This window comes from Ictidomys tridecemlineatus, chromosome 4 (genome assembly GCF_052094955.1).
Source record: "Ictidomys tridecemlineatus isolate mIctTri1 chromosome 4, mIctTri1.hap1, whole genome shotgun sequence".
Classification (NCBI taxonomy): domain Eukaryota; kingdom Metazoa; phylum Chordata; class Mammalia; order Rodentia; family Sciuridae; genus Ictidomys; species Ictidomys tridecemlineatus.
Window position 1 is genome coordinate 205,034,048 of NC_135480.1, and position 21,300 is coordinate 205,055,347.

General features: G+C 50.6%; 1 protein-coding gene across 3 annotated transcripts in view; it reads left to right on the plus strand.

Moving 5' to 3' along the window:
- Fubp3 (far upstream element binding protein 3) overlaps positions 1-11,578 on the plus strand; it is a 51,233-nt gene extending 39,655 nt beyond the window's left edge. For all 3 annotated transcript variants that reach the window (XM_005321084.5, XM_021723636.3, XM_013356764.4), the window contains 8 exons: positions 551-692; positions 4,241-4,401; positions 5,155-5,228; positions 5,534-5,614; positions 5,804-5,880; positions 8,041-8,112; positions 9,430-9,557; positions 10,233-11,578. In XM_005321084.5, the coding sequence (XP_005321141.1) occupies positions 551-692; positions 4,241-4,401; positions 5,155-5,228; positions 5,534-5,614; positions 5,804-5,880; positions 8,041-8,112; positions 9,430-9,557; positions 10,233-10,241 (744 nt within the window). In that variant the 3' untranslated portion in view covers positions 10,242-11,578. The remainder of the gene's footprint in view (positions 1-550; positions 693-4,240; positions 4,402-5,154; positions 5,229-5,533; positions 5,615-5,803; positions 5,881-8,040; positions 8,113-9,429; positions 9,558-10,232) is intronic.
- Positions 11,579-21,300: the final 9,722 nt, after the last annotated feature.

Sequence of the window (21,300 nt, forward strand, 5' to 3'; positions counted from 1 at the left end):
GGGCAGGCCGTGTGAGTGTGACAGAGACCTCTCCGGCCCAGATGTGGGCAGCCAGGTGAGCCTGACTGACTCCCTCCACCTCTCCATCCTGAAGCAACCCTGAGCACTCACTGTTAAGCATATTTTTGCTCTTTCCTGGAATCAGGAAAACGAATGTTTCTTAAATCCTTTTATCCCTTTGGCTGAGTGGAGCAAGGGTTTCCACCTAGAAGGCAATCTTGGAATTGTACCTTGTAGCAGCCTGGTGCGGGGGTGGGTGGGCATCAGGAATCATTCGGATGAGGAGTTTATGCCTGGCAACCTGTTTCAGTTGGGTGTCTCTCTGCCATTTATGTAACTACACGTTTATCTGCACATCTTCCTCGAGTATACCTGTGATTGGTGGTGATTCTGGTTGAAAGTGGGCTTCACATCTGAAGTCTGGAAAGGTGCTAGGTTCTAATTTGTGGCGTTGATTACATCCTGTCACTTAACCTCCTTCCCAGAGAAGGTGGAGAGTGGTGTTGTGGTGGTGGCAGAAATCATCACTATGTCCTTGTTTTCTTCCCAGGAGAGGGATGGCTTCGGAGGTCTGGCAGTAGCAAGAGGAAGGGGCAGGGGTCGTGGCGACTGGAGCATGGGAACCCCTGGTGGCATCCAGGAGATAACATATACCGTGCCAGCAGATAAGTGTGGCCTCGTCATAGGCAAAGGTAAGAAGCAGCCTCAGTGGTTTCTATCTCATTTTCACCACTGCTGTCCTGGAGGGGTGGGAAGTCACACAGGCCTGTAGGGCCACAGTGGAAGCCACTTGCTACATCCAGCCCAGTGGCCAGGTCTGTGGCCTCAGCTGCCTTCGGTCAGAACTCTGCTTTTCAGGGGTCTTCTCCAGGGCCCCCAATTTGGTCTGTCATGGTAGGGCAGAGCAGACTGTGAGCAACAGGAGACCACAGGAGCCACTGCTGTTGGAGCAGCGCGGGCTCTGGGTAGGGAGGGCCTTGCGGTGGGCTTCCCACCAAGGAAGGCCGGAGTAGGTCAGCTTCCACCCTTGGCCAATGCCACTTCCAGACTTGCACGCCGCCATTTTCCCAGTCCGTCCAGTTTGGGTATTTGGTCTTCATTAACACAGTAAGATGATGGCTCCTGTTCTTTCAACGGCACATTTACTAGGAGAAACAGTCACCCTTTGGAGGGAAATGAAAACTGCTTTGTTAGTAGTTTCAGGCAGCTCAGGGAGTGTTGGGAGGAGCCTGGTCGGTAGCCATCACAGCTCCTTCCTGTTGTTGAGTGAGAGGCAGCAGGCGGATTCTAGGCCAGCCACGTTGGTTCCTCTTAGCTCATCCTATGCCTGAGCCCTTCTCCTGCGGCAGTGCTGGGGTGACCTCCTAGGAGCAGAAAGCCAAGCGTCCATGCTGGCAGGGACTTGTTTGGTGTTGGGATTTGTGTTTACCTTCGCTTTTCATCCAGCAAGCATGGCAGGGTGGGGGGGTAGGCAACCTTCTCCCCAGAGTTCCTCAGTTCTTTGATCACCAGAGTTGCTCATGTTGAAGGAAATGAGACTTGGGATTGTCTCTACCAGTAGACCTGAGGCGCCGCCAGCGTGTCCTCAGGGCTGGGGAGAGTTGCTTCTTGGTCCCTGGGACCTGGCGCTTGTCCCTACTTCTGGACAGTGTAATGTTTTATGCTCTTTCAGAATGTTTGTGTTCTGTTTCCACATCGTCTTTGAGATTACTGGCCACTCAGGGGCAGTAGGAACAATGCAGGGTTGTTTTGATTTCCTGGCACATGCTGCTAGCTGCCTAGTGCTGCTCAGACTGCTGCAGTGAGCCGCACGCTGCTGCTTGGTGCCTCTAGGTGGAGGATCAGAGTTAGGTGTCTCGGCCTTTTGAAAACCATTTTGTCAGTGAGATTTTCACTTGACTGTGTCTCTGGTGGAGCCTCGGAACCTCACTGCCTTCTCTCCTCCCAGTGAGCCCTTGGTGCCTCCAGAACAGCCTTTTGTGCATGTTCTCCAGCTGAGTGCTTCCTGGAAGACAAGGACGGCACTGCCAGGTCCCCCTGCTCAGATACCATGCTTGGCAAGTCCAGCAAGTTGTGTTGGGCCCGGGGAAGGTCATCTTGTTCACATCCCTGTGGCAGCGTCATGTCTTTCCTTCTGTTGGAAAAGAGGTGTGGGTGAGGAAAAGGGAGAGGTCGCGCAGGCAGCCAGGCCTGCTCTCCTGGTTCTGGCCCTTGGACAGACACAGAGCCTCCCGGGGCCCCTGCTGGATTTCCATGATAAACAGCAACATTGACAGATAGCGTGGCCAGCCCTGCTCTTGTCAGCCAGGCCTTTTAGCAGGTTTGATTAATTGCTTTACAATTTCACGTCCAGCCGGGGGCCACTGGTGGGTCCTTCTGCCCCCCATCAGGTGGAAGAATGGAGCAGGCTGCTGAATGAGTCGATAGACAGCCACCATGTGCCAAGCTGGTGACCTCATTTTGAAGGAAGATGAACTTAAATGAACTCCTTCCTGCCTGCTCAGCCTGCAGGCGCCTCCTCACCTTATTAGCATGCTCCCGAGCTCCAGGCAGGGGGTCTGGGGCTGCTGGTCCGCACTGAGGCCAAGCAAGGGCTGGGGTTTGCCTCTGGGGCCTGCAGATCCTCATTCTCAGAGGTTCATCCTGTAGTCCGGTTGCCCGCAGACCAGGTGACACCCCTCCAAATTCTGGGGGTGCCTGTTGAAATGGTCGATTTTTTTCCTCTGCTCTTCATTGCTCCCCAGAACACTGTTGCCTAGAGTGAAGCTGCTCTTTTTTCCTGGGGCAAAGACAGCAGACTCATGACAGCTGAGTAAAGAGCTCAAGAGCATACCTGTCTGGAGGGAGAACAGAGCTTTCAGCACTGGCCTGGGGTGTTCCCAAGTCACATAGGGAACACCCAGGCCAGGCGGGAAACAGACACTTCTCTGAACCTCTCATAGTACTTTATAGTTAAGAAGGCCACGAACACAAGGCTGTTTGGTTGATTTTTTTTTTTTTTAAGTTGCTTTCAAGTTTAAAAAACTTAAGCCTAAACTAAGCCAGCGTGCTACCCATGTGGGTGCTGGCTGAGGCTTTGCCTCGTGTCTCTGCCTGCGCACTGCAGAAGCCTGCCATACTGCCTCTAGGAGGGACATGTCTTAGCATGCTGTCGTCCTCTCAGAGTGAACCAGCCTGTCACTGCTCTGTCCCCTCTGCCAGTCCTATCTGCTTGCTGGGCATCTGCAGGTTGTGGGGTCTGTCAGTGAAGTGACACACTCACTTTCAGTTGGTTTTGACTGTGGCGGGCACACTGGCCCTCTGCCTTTGCTTTTTTTTTTTTTTTTTTTAATCATTATTTATTTATGTAGTTGTAGATGGACAGTATGCCTTTATTTTATTTGTTTACTGTTAGGTGGTGCTGAGGATCGAACCCAGTGCCTCACACGTGCTGGGCAAGTGTCTGCTTTTGCTTTCAAGCATTTGGGGCATCCTGCTCCCTGTACCAGATTTTCAGCATTTATCTTTTTCTAATTTCACCAAACTGAGTGTGCTAACTTTTCCTTGGTCTGGCTCTGCTTGCCCACCCCCCATCCCAGCTGAGATCTGTAAGTGCTGAGATTTCAGTAGAAGAATCGGCCATTGTTCTGCTGGTGGAGCTTTTGTCACGCAAATTTCATTAAGAGACTGGGACTCCAGGTTTTTCAGAGTCCGACTAGATTTTTATTAGCCCGACTCCACCCAGATCCCTGTGGCTCCCCCTTCTTTGGACTGCATCTCCGTCTAGACAACACCCCCCCCCACACACACACACACACACACACACGCAGCAGGGACCAGAGAAGGGACTAGATGGGATTTTGAAGGCCCAAGTGGACTCCAGGAGTTGTTGGGCATGTAGCCGGCCTGTGGAGGGAGGGGAAGCGATGTAGCAGCCCACACCCAGGCTGAAGGCCCCATTGTGTAGGGCAGGGCCATCAGGTCACTATTCTTGCCCCAAGAAGCATCCTGTGCTTTCCCTGGGCAGATGGCCATGGCTGGGTTGAAGAGCCACAGCTGCCTCCGTTGAACTCTGAGCATGCACATCCGTGGGCCTCAGGCTCCAGCCTGGCTCTGAGGGAAATCTCTATGCAAAGGGGACAGCCCTGGATTTTGGTTAGAGCCACTTTTCAGTGAGTGGAAAACTTCTCCCTTTGTGGACAAGTGCCCTTTCAGCCTCTCCTGAGCAGAGGCCCTCACCTTCTCTGTCTCCTGCCTGCAGGGGGCGAGAACATCAAAAGCATCAACCAGCAGTCAGGAGCCCACGTGGAGCTTCAGCGCAATCCCCCTCCTAACACCGACCCCAGCCTGCGGATATTTACCATCAGGGGTGTTCCTCAGCAGATCGAGGTGGCCAGACATCTCATAGATGAGAAAGTTGGTGTACGTACACGGTCCCTTCCCCACCTGGCTTAATATTAGCTGGATTTTTCTCTTGGATGTCCAAGGTACCTGCATCCCCCAGAACCTCGTTCTTGGGTGCCTTCCCATCCTCACATCCAGGGGGGGCGCCCCTCCTATTTGGCTGAAGGGAAGGTCGGAGGCCCAGGGAATGACAGGGCCAGACCCGCAAGCAATGAAGGAAGCCTCTGGCAGGACACGCCAAGGCTGCAGCAGCTCAGTCCCCAGAGCATGTCCCCTGCAGGCTTAGATGAGTAGCCGGGCAGCAGCCTTCCCCCAGCACTGTCCCTGGGCTCCCGTGGACATGCCCTGGCCGCCAGCCCTGCAGGCAGCTTTCATTGACTCTGGCTTTAGTTTCAGGCACCTCAAAGCAGATAAAGAAAGGGAGTGTTGATGGAGGACAGATGGGCCACTGCTCACCTCAATGGGGACGTAGAATGGCAGAAAGAGCCCTGGGCCAGCCTAAATTGACGGGAGAGTCAAGCAGGTTGGTCCTTCCCCAGGGTGACATGCCAGGGCAATCATGGTGGTGCCAGGATTGGCTGTGTGGTGGTGCTGTCACTCAAGGGCAGTGCCATTTCTGCAGCTCAGTCTGCTGTGGGAAGGAAGGCTAGTGCGAGTGCAGACTGTCTCCCTCACTTGACTTGTCTCCCCAGAAGGGGCTTTGCCTCGGGTGACCTGGGTGGAGGGCTAGGTGCCCCCAGCAGGAGTGAGAGCTCCTCTGTGCCCACACAGGGTACCAGCCTTGGAGCCCCTGGAGCCTTTGGACAGAGCCCCTTCAACCAGCCGCCTGCTGCCCCGCATCAAAAGTGAGTGTTCTGCCTCTGTTGTACCCAGAGGACATCATCACTCCTGAGATCGTCCCAGCTGCTTCTCCAGAGTGCTGCTGGAGCTCTGGGTGTGGGCAGGACCATCTGTCTTCATCCCACCCGTGGTCCTTCTGACCTGTCTGTAGCTCTCTGACCTGTGGTAGACAGGCTGGAGCACCTCAGAGACAGGCACCTCCCAGTCCCCCACAATCAATCCGGGAAGCACAGCTCCAGGGCAGGGGGCAATTGCAGAGCCTTCATCACAGGGGTTCAACTGGTTCTGCTTGCTCGTCCTCTTTTCACAGCACTTTTCCTCCAAGGGGCTCAGGGTGCTTCCCCAACATCGCTGCTAAAGTGAATGGAAACCCCCACAGTACCCCTGTGAGGTAGGTGACCCACTTGCTCCACTTGGGGGTGGACGGGGCTAGAGTTGTCACTGGGCCTCTGCCAGCAGGCTTGGGGGCAGGGAGGGGCTGTGCTTGGTTAGGGGTGAGCTAAGCAGAAAAGAGGTAGATGTTGGGGGATGGGGGGTGTGTGACCCATACTGTCATGAGTGACTCTTCTGTTGTCCACAGTGGCCCTCCAGCCTTTCTGACCCAGGGCTGGGGCAGCACCTACCAGGCATGGCAGCAGCCCACACAGCAGGTCCCAAGTAAGTGACTTGGGAGGTGGTGGTGTGCGCTCCCACTTGCTGGCCAGGTTGGCCAAGGACTGATGGACCTAAGAGACTCTTATTATACTTTTGGCCAACAATGTTGGGGAACATTGCAGGCCCTGCACCAAGAAGCACATATGCTCGGTGGGGGCTTCCACAGAAACAGCACCAGCCTCTAGCTGAGGCAGGGACATAGGGCTGGCTCCCCATGACTATCTGTCCATGGAGTGGGTCGGGGCAGAATTGTCACTTATTCTCCACATATAGGTGGGCTGTGGGTGCAGTTTAACTTTAACCTGAGCCTCCTCTGCTGCTCCTCTCTCTGTACTCCCTGGAGATCCTCCTCCTGGCCCAAAGCTCCACATTGCCACACCCTGCTCTCCCAAGCAGTCCCCTGCTTCTTGGTGACCCTTCCTACTCTTTGGCCTCATGGGGACATTCTCCCTCTCTTCTTAGGAAGGCATTCTTTTTGTTTCCTGAGCTTTTCAGAAAGCAAACAAATATGGAATTAGGTCTGCTGAGTGACACCTCCCTGGGAAAACTGGGTGTCAAGAGAAAGTGCCCATGAGGGGCTGGGGTTTTGGCTCAGTGGTTGAGCGCTTGCCTTGCATGTGTAAGGCACTGAGTTCGATTCTTAGCACTACATATAAATAAATAGATAGATAATATTGTGTCCATCTACAACTAAAAAAAAATTAAAGAGAAAGAGAGAAAGAAAGTGCCTGTGTGGACAGAGTCCCTCCCAACTCTGGACCCCTCACCAATTCCAGGAGTCAGGCTAGGGTTTACTGCTGGGCTGGTCCCTCTTGCTCAGCCTGCACAAAACAGAGTCCCTTACCTTGGCCAGTAGAATTCAGGCTTCTACCTACCTGAAGTTCCCGTCTTTCTGGAAAGCCTTGTTCAGGCTGCAGTTGCTCCTCATAACAGATCAGGCTGCAGGATGGCCTGTCAACCTTGCTCAAGGGACATGGCCCCTTTTCCCTGGAGCAGAGCCTAGAGGCCCATACTCTGTCAGCAGAAATACCCTCCCCTGGATGGGGGAGGCTCTACTTCAGGCATCCATAAAGTGATGGGTCGAGGTAGATTTCTTAAGTATTTGCAAGCTCCGGGGCTGTATGGCTGGATTGTTTCCCCCTCCTCCCACCTGTATTTTATTACTCAGTGTTTCAGACTTCAACAGGAACTTCACTGTGAATTTTGCTGGCCACCTGGCAGAAAAGGTGTCCTCACAGAACAGAGTCATTGCATGATGCTCTGGTCTGCAGAGTGATGGGGTTGCATTCACATTGGCCCCATTGTGCCCAGACAGAAGACCTGGGAGAAGCCTGAGACATGGCACACTGAGCCCTGAGAGGGCAGCTCTCCTCCCCTGGGAAGCTGTCCTGGGTTTGTGGCTCTGCAGAGGCCGTGAGGCAGGCCAGGAGAGAGATGAGCAGAAGGGATAACAGGAGAGCAAGCCTCTGTGCTATGTTAGCAGCAGAGACACTCAGTGTGGGTTCAGTGTGTCCTCTTCCCCACGTTCAGTCTCCCAAGCCTGCTGGCAGGGGAGCCAGGCTTCTGCACGGGGCATGATCAGGAGCACGTCCTCCTGCCGCCTGCATACCAGCTCTGACAGAAAAGGTGTTGAAGGGGGTCTGTGTGCCCGAGCAGGCAGACACTCGAGCAGCCTGGCCTCACCAGAAAGCAGCTCCAGCTTCACGCTGTGGTCAGGGATTTTAGCCCCTTCATCGACCCCTGGGCTGGGTGCTGCTGCTTTGTCCTCTGTCACTGAGTCTCTCTATTGCTGGCATAGCAAAGAGGAAACACCAAGGACAGCATAGAACCGCCTCCACATGTCCTCTGTCCCTCTCTTCCCACCCAAGAAAGGCTGAGGCAGATCACAGTCCTGCGGCCTTGCATGCTCACCCAGAGGTCGTCTGTCATTGGACAGAAGGGCCAGGTAAACCCTTTGTCCATGGAAGACAGGTCTGGGGGCCTGGGATGGCCATCGCTCTGCCTCCCAGAGCTCTCCACTCCCAGCTCAGCTCCATCTGCAGAGAACAGGGCCTTATCATGCTCGTCGCCAGCCCCTGCCTCACACCGGCCATTTTCAGCCCTCCTGCCTGTGGTGCCTTCCTCCCAGGCTGGGGCCCTGACTGCCCTTTGTTCCTCGCGTAGACCAGCAGAGCCAGCCGCAGAGCAGCCAGCCTGACTACAGCAAGGCCTGGGAAGACTACTACAAGAAGCAGAGTAAGTGCTGCGGCTTCGGGCACAGGCCCACCCCTGCAGCCTCAGCCCAGCTGCTCCTGGGCCTGTCATCTGTGCTTTGTCACCTTCCCCACAGCTGGACCTCAGTACTCACACCTTGTCACCCACTGCCTGTTGGACCTGGCTTGGTCCCTGTGGAGCTGAAAGGCTCCTATTAGTGCTGCCACCCACCCAGGCATCCTGTTCTCTGTGTGTCTCACTGATGCCCATTTTTGGCATTTCAGGATAGCTAAAGAGAAGAGAAATGGTGGAATTCGGGGAAGGGACCCTAAGCTGGAATAGGTGCCCAGTTGTTTTCTTGCTGTATAAGTCTTTTTTCTTACCTGTACCAGAAACTAAACTAGTCTTCAAAAGAGGGGAAGGGCGGCTGGGGCTGGAGCTCAGTGGGTACTGCGCTTGCCTAGCACAGTGTGGCACTGGGCTCGATCCCTAGCACCATATAAAAAATAAATAAGTAAAGGTATTGTGTCCATCTACAACTAATTTTTTTTCAATATTTATTTTTTAGTTGTATTCGGACACAATATTTTATTTATGTGGTGCTGAGGATCGAACCCAGGGCCTAGCACATGCCAGGCGAGTGCTTTACCACTGAACCACAACCCAGCCCAAAAAAATATTTTTTAAAAAAAATTAAATTAAAAGGGGAGGGGGGAGTACATAGCAGCAAAAGCCCTTGTTCAGGACTTCACATCAGCACCAAGCCCGAGCGCATTTCCCGACTCCCTGACCAGAACATGGGGTATGGCCTGCAGGGGGTTTCCGTGACTGGCATCTTCAGGGTGGAACTTCTGGCTGACCCAACTTGGGTCAGAGGCTGTCAAACACCTGTTTTGGGAACCCTAGCGGCCATATTGTTACCAGGTCCATACCCCTTCTGGGGCCAGGGTGGGGGTGCCAAGGTGACCCTCATCAGCAGGGAACCTGCTAGCAGTTCTGGTGCCCTTTCTTCCCTGACCTGAACCCACCCTAGACGCGTGGGGTATGTACATCAAGCTGTGAGGGATTCGGGTGTTCCCTGTAGACTCCACGCCAGGCATTCCATCCACCTCCAGTCCCCGCAGCCACTCTTTCTGCCTTCGGCATTAGGAACTGCTGAGAGGCAGGCATACGCAGGGCTTTGCTTCTGTAGAGCAGTTGGCCGTCTTCGCCTGGGGTGTGGGACCCAGCAATAAAAGACCACTTCACCCAGCCTCCCCGTGCCCTCCAGAAGGGAGAGCAGGTGCCTGGGCCCCAGGGAAGGGACTTGCCCCCAACGCTCCCATTCCCCTAACCCGTTTTTCCTCCCTTGTCACCCAGGTCACGCTGCCAGCGCTGCTCCTCAGGCCAGCTCCCCACCAGACTACACAATGGCCTGGGCGGAGTATTACAGACAGCAGGTCGCTTTCTACGGGCAGACGTTAGGGCAGGCTCAGGCCCACAGCCAGGTCTGTAGACGGTCCCCAATGCTATGACACTTCCCACACCTCCCTGACCCCTGTCTCGCACGCCTCAGTGTTTGTCTGATGTCAGGGCGAGTGCAGTAGACTGCAGGGGAGCAGTCCCCACGGCCCAGGGACCTCCTGAGAACTCAGCAACCGCCACGCCGTTCCCCCTCCTAGCTCCAGAGGAGTAGAGCGGGTTGATGGTTCCCTCCTGGGCAGGCCCAGAGCTCAGCACCGAGTGCCAGCCTGCCTCTGGCCCTGTGTGGGCTCCTCAGGCAGGCACAGTGCCAGCTCCTGCCTTCATGCCCAGGAGCCTGGAGGGCTCTGCCTAGTCAGGGCCAAGACGGATTTCTCCTTAAAGTGGGGAAGAGGGCCATATTTCAGGTCACCTGATGTCAGTCAGGTCCCATGGACAGTGTGCCGGCTCCTCCAGCCCTGGCATGCCACTGCCCAGTTGGCTGTGTCTTGGGGAAAGCAGGTGTCAGGGCTGGTAGTGGCCCAGGAAGAGTAGCACTCTTCTGCATCCTGCCCAATGTCCCCAGCAGAAGAGAAGCTCCAGACCTCCCCCCAAAGAGGTTTCTCGGGTTTGCATTGGTGCATGGGCACCTGTCGCCTGCTGCCGACTCGGGACTAGAGAAGCTGCCGTGGGCCTGACACCTCCTCTCCTTCCTCCCACAGGAGCAGTAGAGCCGAGTCGCACAGCTGGCCCTTCCCCTCGAAATCAGTGTGAAAGAAAACCTGTTTGTAACAGAGGTTTTTAGATTTGCAGACTTTTGATGAAGAACCTTTGTTTTGTTCTGTGAAACACTATATTTAGATTAACAGAATTTTTCTAAAAATCGGGAAAATTAGTTACTAAAAATTGCTGATAATTTTTGTTTCATTATTCTTGTTTGTTATTTCAAATGTGTAAGCTCTGGGATTCTTTTTGGAGCAAAATACCTGCAAATTCAGGTGCCAGAATGTGCCTCGGAGCAGTGACATTTCAACATGATATTGTTTTGTTTGTTGTTTTGTTTTCATGTCTTTTTATTTACAGTTTTTTCTGTTGCAACAGAAAGTGGCTTGGAAGTCTTAGGTGGTATGTAACAAATTCTTTTAAAAAATTTTTTAAACAGTATTTAAATATTCTTAAATGTGTAAATTCATTAAATGTTTTACTTCTAATTTCTTGTATTTTGGCTGTCTGGTTTTATTGCATTTTTTAAAAAACTGAACTATTATGTATTGTAATTAATTATGTGAATTCTGAAATGAGACAGATAATTGTATTGCTGTCCAACAGGGTTTGGGAGGGGCATTTTGTAGGGTTTGTATAATTCCTAGAGTTCTAAAGGGTAATATAAAAGTGTGTTTGTGTGTTAGCATACATTTTTTTTTCGTGTCTCCATTACTGGTTGCAATTGTGTATCTAAGACCTCCAAGCTGGTTTTAAAAAACAAAACAAAAAACCTTTCTCTATTCTTTCAGAAATATAAATACTGTTATTTTTAATATTAAAAAGAAATTCAATATAACTTTTAACAAACACTGTGGAACATTAAACCGTATAAAAATGTAGTAACTATTTTTTAATTCCAAGGTGTTTTTTTGCTTTTTTCTTTTAAATATTTTCTTAATATTTGTCAAATTAACTAGATGAATAAGTAAATCTAGTATTAACCACAGTATGAATTAAATAATTTTGATTTAATAAAAGGGATAATATGATTTTTTCCAATGTTTACTGTAGTGTATCTTGTACAGATAACATGTATTTTTAAAGGAAAAAAATACGGAATTAAAGCTATTTTTTCTTGCATTTTTAATTGACCTGAGGGACATTCCGTTTGAAATGTACTGAAGTTACAGTTTCTGGGGTTTTCTCCTTGTTTTCCTTAAATGCTTGAAATGTCTAACTATTAAAAAAGGCAATTGGAAAATGTTATGCATGTTGTTTAAAAAGGTGTTCTTTGTATTTGACTGACAATTCATTTTACACTCTATATAATAAAATTTCCACAAGACATCTTGTGGGTGGAGTATTTTTAGTCTGCTTGCTCTCCTGCTCATTCTTCCCTCTGCCCCTGCCCACCACTACTGAGATGGAAAGAAGGTTCTTGCAGATCTTGCCGGTCGTCATCTAGCTCTGCAGCAGCCTGACTGCATTGGTGCACAGCCTAGACGTCTAGCTACTTCGTTAAGCTTATTTTCTTTTAATGGCTTTATGTGATACAATGGTCCAACTTGAGAGCCTTGGTTTAGGCCAGCCCACTTTCCTGTGACATCTAAGCATCTTAATGGCATGACGCCCAGAAGTCATAAGTGGAGTTCCCTTGAGCAGAGGCACCTTGTCCTGAGTAGAACTGGAAAGTTGAGGGAAGCAGCCAGATCACCATGCTGTCCTACAAGAGGCGCAATGCCCCTCCTTTTGCACCCCTCCAGCCCCCACCCCACCCTGACACTCCCTGGAAGCCCACGGCCATGTCTCTGGCTGTTGCTGCCACCTCTCTCCTGTCCACAGCGCTCACCTGCAGCTCTGTGGGTCTGGGGAGAGCTGGGAATTGCCAGCAGATGTGCTGGTTTGTTCTGTTGTTCTCATTAAGAAAACAAAAAGGCCCATATCCTCACCCAGGGGGTTAAACCACAAGGGTCCTGCTGGCTGGACCTTGGGTGTAGTGGAGTTGAGGTGGGCTTGGGTTTCTCGCTTTCGGTCCTTCCTGCTGACAGGCGGAGCTCAGTTGTCTGGAGTGTGAGCCACTCTGCCTCAGCCTTCAGCTTTTACGCCAAGCCCCATCTGGGTTTAGATCCCAGGCCTGTTCAGAAGCCTCCTATGGCTCATGTGCATACGTGTGTGTATCCAGTTCCTGTCCCTTGTCTCCACCCGACACTAAGAGGAAGATGAAGACACATCTGTGGCTCCTTTAGCCCAAAAGGGGGTGGAGAGCGGCCCATCTGGGCCATGTTGAGGCCTGTTGAGAGCCGGAAGACAAAAAGGAGATGTGGCATCTTTAACTACACCTCTAGAGAATCGAGTTTGACGTTGAGAAATTGAATAGTAAAAGCCACTTGGAGAGGGGGAGGGCCGAGGGAGAGGGTATAAACGCTGATGGCGGTAATGGGAATGGGAGAGGGCATTACAGACAGGACTTCCTTCTAATTCATCTTCCAAGCTCTGTGCCAAAACAGCATTTGGCATGGTTCACAGGGAGCGATTGTGTGATAATGAACCCTAAGGTGTCCCTTAATTGAAGACTGAGCATTGCGGTTTGTGCCAAGAGTCGTAAATGGTGCAGGCTTGCGGGAGGATGCATTTTCTTAAATGTATCGGTAAGTACAGATTAGCGCTTGTCCCCAGTGAAATGCCCATACTATAAATTATGGAAATCTCTCTCCCTTTCTCTCTGATGCAATCTTTTATTGGGGGAGGGGGAGGTACAGCAGGAGGCAAGGGGGAAAGTTTGCAAGCGTATGAAATTTGGTCTCTCATTAACATGGCGCCCGCCCGCAGAAGATGGTTTTTCATCAGCAGTCTGCTGTCCTGGAAGGCTAAAGTGCTTGAAATGTACCAAGTTCAGCGATTGTGTTCCATTAAGAAAGCTGCATGGTCATCACTGAAAGGGCAGCCTGCGTTTGGGGCAGCAGGGGCGGGGCGGGCGGGTGCCTAGTCTGTCTTCAGAAGGCTGGCCCCACCCCCGCCCTCCACCTCACATGCACTTGGTCTCTACCAGGCGCCAAGTTCAGCATGCACTGAGGGCCTGCTGAGCTGACCCCAGCCCACCCAGAAGCTGGGGGTGGGGAGCTCTGGCTAACCAACATGCCTCCATCAACACCTGTGGCCTCTCATCTGGTAGAAGGCGGTGTCTTGACAGTGTCCTTCACAACTGGTGACCATCTGAGATGTTCTGTAGCCCCCACAGCAGGATTGACCAGGGACACAGATGATTACCATGCCAGACCCAAGAAGGCGTTGGATACCCTGGAGCCCCAGCTTCCAGCTGGCTAGGGCCCCACTCTTTTCCAAGCCCCACTCGTGGTCCACTGGGGCCCAGCTGGGGTCTTTGAAGATGGGCTAATGCAAATGGTCTTGATAGACTCTTAGAGATTAATGGCCCAAAAGTGGCTTGGCAATTCCGCAGGGGTCTGCTGGCCCTGGGTCCACATCTTGTGTGCGGAGGAAGAGGAAGCAAAGATAGCCCTCAACATGCTTGAAACAACAGCCACCTTCGCTGTGCTGTGTCTCCAGGGCCTCGCTCTAACAGCTCCAAGGGAGTCCTGGCCCTTTCCAGGCATCTGCTTTGATGGTGGATCTGCACCTGGAGAGCTAGACAGGACTGTTCTCCCCATTTCACAGATGAGGGCTTAAGAGTCCAGAGGCTCAGGGACCCGCCCCATTCACTCGAGCTTGGGGGTGGTGGCGGTTCTGTGCTGAAGCCCATCCACTGGGGCCTCGGTGGAGAGCATGGCTGCACCAACAGCAGCTCACAGCCTCTTGCAGTTACCACCAAGTGAGGCAGTTGCTGTGAGGGGGAGCTGTCCTAGAGGGGATGAACAGCAGCCCTGGGCTGGGCCCTGGAAATGTGTAATAGTTATTTTCAGTTGCACATTTGCAAACTCACCTACTCACTAAAACTTTTCTCCACATGTTTTAATTGGTGCAGTGCAGTTGTGCACAATGGTAGGATTTGTTGTTCAATGTTCATGCATGCACACAGTATAAAATATAACCTGGCCAGTATCACTCCTCATACTTCTCCTTTACCTTTCCTCCTCCCTTCCCCTGGTTTTCATGAAAGCCCCCACCTTCCTTTTCCTTTTTCCTCTCTAGCTTCCACACATGAGAGATACCCTAACCCTCGGCCAGTACTCCAGTCACTTCTGCAGTCCGTTCCTAGCCAGGCTGAACAAGACGATGCTCTGCCTGCCAATCTGGCTCACAGGGTCGACCCCACTTCTCCCTGCTGTGATTTGAATACAGTGTGTCCCCTCTGAAACTCATGGAAGTGTGGCTGCCTGGTGGTGGTGTTGGGAAGTGGGGCCTTTCTGAGGTCATTAAGAGACAAGCCGCTCTTTCGGGAACACAGTTGCTGAACTTGGTACATTTCAAGCACTTTAGCCTTCCAGGACAGCAGACTGCTGATGAAAACCATCTTCTGCGGGCGCCATGTTAATGAGAGACCACAGTAGGCGAGGCAGTCCCTGTTTTGTTCCTCCCACACTTGCCCACTTGCCCTTTGGCCATGAGGCCCTCAGCAGTGGCCAGGGCCATGCCCCTGGACTTCCCAGGCTCCAGAATAAACCTCTTTGTAACTGACCCAGCCTAGGGATTCTGTTACAATAACAGAAAGTGGACAAAGACTTCCGCAAGAGCGAAAGTGCCCTGCTGCTGATTCCACCCAGACTTTTAGAGGTGAGAAGATGGCTGACGAAGGTCCTTTTTTTTTTTTTTCCTTCACAGTATTGGTATTTGAACCCGGGGCACTTTACCAGTAAGTTATATCCCAAAACTCTTTTATTTTGAGACAGGGTCTTGCTAAGTTGCCCAGGCTGGCCTCAAGCCTCCTGAGCTGCTAGGATTACAGGTGTGCACCACTGCACCCGCGCTGAGGTGGCTTTTCTGCTCCATTTGAGCATCAGGGGCAAACTGTAACTCTGAAAATAAATGTCAGCCTCAGCACTGACCCACTGGGCTCTCCTGCACCACCCCAGGAAACCACGGTCCGAGGCCTGGCTCATGATCCCCCAGTTACATCGGCAAAACCCTTGGGAAAGAGCAGCCCTCCAGGGAGCAAGCTATGAGAAGCCAGCGCGCCCACATACCTGGTGTGGGACAGATGTGTGGACAACTGCAGCCAGCGGTCGATGGATCCAGGAGGCTGAGTCCTGGCTCACAGATGATATCAAGGAACTCCTTCTTCAAGCACACGGAAAATGAGGCTGAGACCCTTCAGGTCACCTTCCATCAGCCTCCAATCTTGACTTCCCCGAGAAGCAGGGGCCTAGGCCCCCTTCTCACCAGGGGCCTGGGACCTCCAACACCCAGCTGTCACCACCAGCCCTTCCGACAAGTTCCCAGCAAGCCTCAGAAATCCCCGCACCTTCTATCCATGGGCACTGTCAGGCGCTGGAGGCTGCGGCCATGTGTCTAGGAGGAAGAGGACTATAAAGACCACTCTCAGCATGGCTGTCACCTCACAGGTCACCTGCCTCTCTCTATATATATATATATTCTCTTTTATTTATACATACCTATATATATATATATATTTTAATATTTTTAGTTGTAGATGGAATCAGTATTTTTATTTTATTTACTTATTTTTATGTGGTGCTGATGATCGAACCCAGTGCTTCATATGTGCGAGGTGAGCGCTCCATCACTGATCTATAGCCCTAGTCCCTATATATATATATGTATGTGTACGTGTGTATATATATATTTTAACATTTTATTTTTTAGTTGTAGGTGGACACAATACCTTTATTTTATTTTCATGTGGTGCTGAGGATCCAACCCAGTGCCCCACGCATGCTAGGCCAGCGCTCTTCCTCTGAGCGCTGGCTTTTGTTCTCAACCAGGACAGCCAATTTCCAGTTTTCTATGTGACTTGAATGGACCACTTCCCCCACCTTTTTTCTTCTTCTTTCAGTAGTGGGGATTGAACCCAGGGGAGCTCTGTCATTGAGCTACATGTTCAGTCCTTTCATATTTTTTATTTTTGAGACATGGTCTTGCTAAGTTGCTTAGGTCCTCACTATACTGCTAAGGCTGGCCTCAGACTTGCAATCTGCCTGCCTCAGCCCCTAAGTCACTGCGATACAGGTGTACACCACTGCACCCAACAAATAGGTCACATCTCTTGACGTCAGTTTCGCTTCCTTGAAATCAGACAACACCAGTGGTTCCAAATTGTGTTAGGCTGGGTCTGGTGTGCAATATTTGACTCAATGTTTAATAAAAGACAAGTTATTAAATGTGTTTAAACATTCTAACTTTTTTTTAACAACTCGTATTTAGCTCAGTGGTGGAGTATGTGCTCCACATGTGAAAGGCCATGATCCCCAGCAGCAGGGGGGAAAAACCCTCAACTACATAGTATGCTACACTTGCATTTGATCCATTTGGCCTGTCCTTGTGCCAATTTAATGGCATTTTATTTTATTTATTTCTTTTTCTTTTTCTTTTTTTTAGGTACTGGGGATTGAACCAGGGGCACTTAACCACCGAGCAACATCCCCAGCCCTTTTTATATTTTATTTAGGACAGGGTCTTGCTGAGTTGATGAGGCTGGCTTTGAACCCCAGATCCTCCTCAGCCTCCCAAACCATGGGGATTACAGGCCTGTGCCACTGTACCTGGCTGGCATTTTAATTACTCTATCTTTATAGTAGATACAAATTGACTTTACCAATTTTTACAAGATTGCCGGGACTACCCTCTACCCTTTGAATTTGTATAAGATTTTAGGGTTAGTTTGTCTATCTCCACCCCCCTCTAAAATTTTTAAAAACTTGCAGGGCAGGGCTGGGGTTGTGGCTCAGTGGGAGAGTGTTCGCCTCGCACATGCAAGGCCCTGAGTTTGATCCCCGGCACCACATAAAACTAACTAAATAAATAAAGGTATTGTGTCCATCTATAACTAAAAAAAAATATTTTTAAAAAACTTGTAGGGATTTTGATTGGGAATGCATTGAATCTATGGATCTATTTAAAAAGAATCAACACTTTTAACCAATACTGAGCTTTCCAATCCATGCACATATGAGATCTCTTCTTTTACTTACTTCTTTGATTTGCCTCTATAATTTTTGTACTTTTCGGTAAAGAGGTCTTATACATCTTTATTTTCATTTATTCCTAGATTTTTCATGTTCCACTATTATTGGAAATGGTATTTATTTGTTTTTTAGATGTTGATGGACCTTTATTTTATTCATTTATTTATATGTGATGCTGAGAATCGAAACCAGTGCCTCACACATGCTAGGCAAGTGTTCTACCACTGAGCCACAACCCCAGGCCAGAAATGGCATTTTTATTTCAGTTTTTAATCCCTAGGTTGGGCAGCTAGTTCCAGAAATGCAAATTTTCTTTTTCCTATTCTTTTGTACCTGGGATTGAACTCAGAAGCACTTGACCACTGAGCCACATCCCCAGCCCTTTGTTTAGAGACAGGGTCTCACTGAGTAGCTTAGTGCCTTGCTGTTGCTGAGGCTGGCTTTGAACCCGCGGATCCTCCTCTCTCAGCCTCCCCAGCCACTGGGATTACAGGTGTGTGCCACCACACCCAGCTAGACACAATTTATCTTTTACACATTGCCTTTGATTCCAATGACCTTGCTAACATCCACTTATTAATTCTTTTTTTTTTTTTTTTTTGGAGCTGGGGATCAAACCCAGGGCCTTGTGCATACAAGGGGAAGCACTCTACCAACTGAGCTATATCCCCAGCCAACTTATTAATTCTAATAACTTATAAATCTGACTTTTCTACATTTACGGTCATGTCACTGATGAACAATGATGGCGTCAGTTTTTCCTCCCCATCCTTATGCCCTTTGTTTCTTCTGGTTGACCGACTGCTCCAGGAGAGACCTTCAGGACATCATTGGTTGGAGGCAGAGAGGTCAGAACACTGGTCCTGTTCCTAATCTTGGAAGGCATGTTTATCCTAGCTTACCATTCATCATGCCTGATGGGTTGTTGCTTGTATATACTTTGATCAGACAAGGAAGTTCCCTTCTGTTTTTAGTTTGCCAAGAGTTTCATCATAAATCGATGTTTTCAAATGCTTTTTCTCGTTTAAATATTCCTCAGTTATCAATGGACTTTTATGTATCTATATGCAGTGCTGAGAATTGAACCCAGTGCCTCACACATGCTAGGCAAGCTCTCTACCACTGAGCCACCACCCCAGCCCCCCAAATGCCTTTTCCACATCTGTGGAGAACACCAGCTGGCAGTGTGTCCCTGTTCTAGAGCCCTTGCCTGGCATGCATGAGACCTGGGTTCCAACCTCAGCACTGAAAAAAAAAACAAAAACAAAAAACTAGAGAACATCATGTGATACATCTCCTTTTTTGCTTTAATATAGTGAATTACATTAATTGATTTTCAAGTGTCAAGCCAGCCTTGCATTCCTAGAATAACCTCATGGTGGTCATGATATATTACCTATCCCTTTTTCTTTATACATGGCTTGATTTGTTATTATTTTTTTTTGGTTTAGAGTTGCTGCATGTATGTTCATGAGAATCACTGGTCTGTGATGTTGCTTATACATACTTTGACCCAATCAGCCTGGGCTGTGAGCTAACTGGTCCCTTGCAAGGCATTACCTATAGGAAATGTCCAGACACTCTACCAGTCTTTAAATTCAGGCCCATGAACATCTGCCCTGGCAAAATTGCACCAAAAAGAAGTCAATGACCGAGTTCCATGCTCAGTTAGACGCCAGGCAAGCCTCCAGCAAGTAGAGCACCCACCATGGCTGTGGGCCCTGCAGCTCAGCCCCCGACACTGGAGCACCAGTTGTCTTCCAGGCTCCGTGCTTAGCCACAGAGCTGGGTGGGGAGAGGGGCCCTGTGTACATCTAGCAGTGGTTAGTTAGGAATTCAACTTAGATACAAAAGGTTCTTCCTAGACAGTTGAATCTTTAGAATCCCTTTTATTAAAGAGTATCCAAACCAGGTGCAGTGGGGCATCCTTGAAATGCCAAGAACTCGGGAGGCTGAGGCAGGAGGATCACAAGTTCCAGGCCAGTCCCAGTAACTTAGTGAGGCCCTGTCTCAAGATCAAACATAAAAAGGGATGGGGATGTGGCTCAGTGGTAAAGCACCCCTGGGTTCAATCCCCAGTACCAGAAAAATAAAATAAGAAGAGGTAGAAATGCAATTCAGTGGGAACACACCCCTAGGTTCAGCCACCAGTACCAAAAGGAAGAGTACCCAAGATGACAAGTTGAACAGTTCAAAACCTGCTGTTGGCAACTGGGCAACCCTCTCAGGAATCACTTGGATAACAAGGCTCATGGGACGCGGTCATCCAAGACCCCTTTTTTTTAAAATCACCAACAAAACAACTTCATTGTCTCCAATGGTGGTGGACTACAGCCAGTGATAGCTCTAAGTGTGAACTTAAATATGTACTGCTATCTAAATGCCTCTTGAATCTTTTTTTGTTTTGGGGCCATTAGAAGGTGTTGCACTGGGTGAGTGTGTGTGTGCGCGCGCGCGCGCGCACGTGCGTGCGTGTGTGTGTGTGTGTGTGTGTGTGTGTGTGTGTGGTATGTGTTTCCTTGCTTTCATTTACCTGTTTTTGCAATTGCTCTGTGTGGGGTTCCCTCAGCTCCGTGGATCTGGGCTTTGCTGTCTGCCATTAGTTTCTGAAAGTCTTCGCCATCTTCACCTGGGCTTCTTCTCCTTCTGATATCCCAGCTCTGCACGTGCTACCCCCTCTGAATGTCCTGCTCTGTTTCTTTCATTCATTTTCTCTTTTCCTTTCCGTTCAGGGAGTTTCTCCTGGACTACCTTCAAGCCACTGATTCTTCCCTCGACAAGGTCCTGTCTCCTGATGGGCCGCCCAGAATCCTTCACCTCTGATCCCATGTTTCTGATGTCCAGCATTTGCTTTGATCCCTCTGAGAGTGCCCACGTCCCTGCTCACGTGGCCCGTCTGCTCCTGCCTGCGCTTGCTCTTCCTATCCCAGCCCTTAGTGTAGCCACCATCATTATTTCCAGTTCCACCATCATTATTTCCAGTTCCTCCAGCCTGTCATGTCTGAGTCTGCTTCCCATCCTGGGCTGTCTCTCCAGGTTGTTTTTCTTGCCTTTTGGCATCCCTTGCAGTTTTTGGCTAAAAACTAGACCTGAGACCTGTGGTGTCAGGTGATGGGGACGAGGTCAAGTGGCGCAGTGGGACCTCACAGCCCTGGAAGCGGGGCCGCGTTTCCTGTTTGCTGTGGCTCTGGGTGCCAGAGGCTTCCCGTTCTCTCCTGTCCTTGGTTTCACTGCCTCATGACATGTCCACGTCCTCCTCCTCAGAGAGCTCATTTGGAGCTCTTCTGGCTGTCCCCCACTCTGGGACAACCCTGCAGCTGGATGGTGTGTAGAGGTGGGGAGTGTCAGTCTTTTCCTGGGCCATGACCTTCCCAGCATCCCTGCAGGGGCAGGGCCCTTCCCCGTCTCCTCTGGTGTGCGGTGAGGTTCTTCCCTCCCCTGACCCTGCAGGCCTGCGGGCCTTTCTCTGAGAGGACCTAGTGGGGCTCCCGCAGGGAAAGGGGTGCAAGTGGAGCCTCTTCTGGAGGCCCAGGACTTTGTTACTCAGATGCCAGTCCACACTCAGCCTCTGGAAGCGGTTGAAAGATGTGCCTTTGAGGTGTCCCACAGCCTGCGGCTCTGACAACCCCAGCTCCGGCTGGACTCCAGGATCTCCTGCCTGCCTTCCAGGCCCTGGTTTCCTGCAATCTTGTTTCTTTAATGGACTCAAGAAAAGTCTGCTTTTTTCTCTTTGGCAAGGACTTGAGCGATGACCTCTGTCCCTTCCGTGTCAGAGCTGAAACCCAATGCCAGCGCTGTCCTGACGTGGTTCCTGCAGGAAGCAGTTCGCTGTTCAACAGGCTTGGCACCCTCTTCCTCCCCCGCCCGCCGGGACGTGAAAGGGCCTCTGTGGTGGGACACAGCTGAGCACAGTGGGCAGGTGGCTCTAGGTACCCGTGGAGAGCGTTGAGGAACACCAGAGGACATTTGGTTCAAGGATGAAAGACTC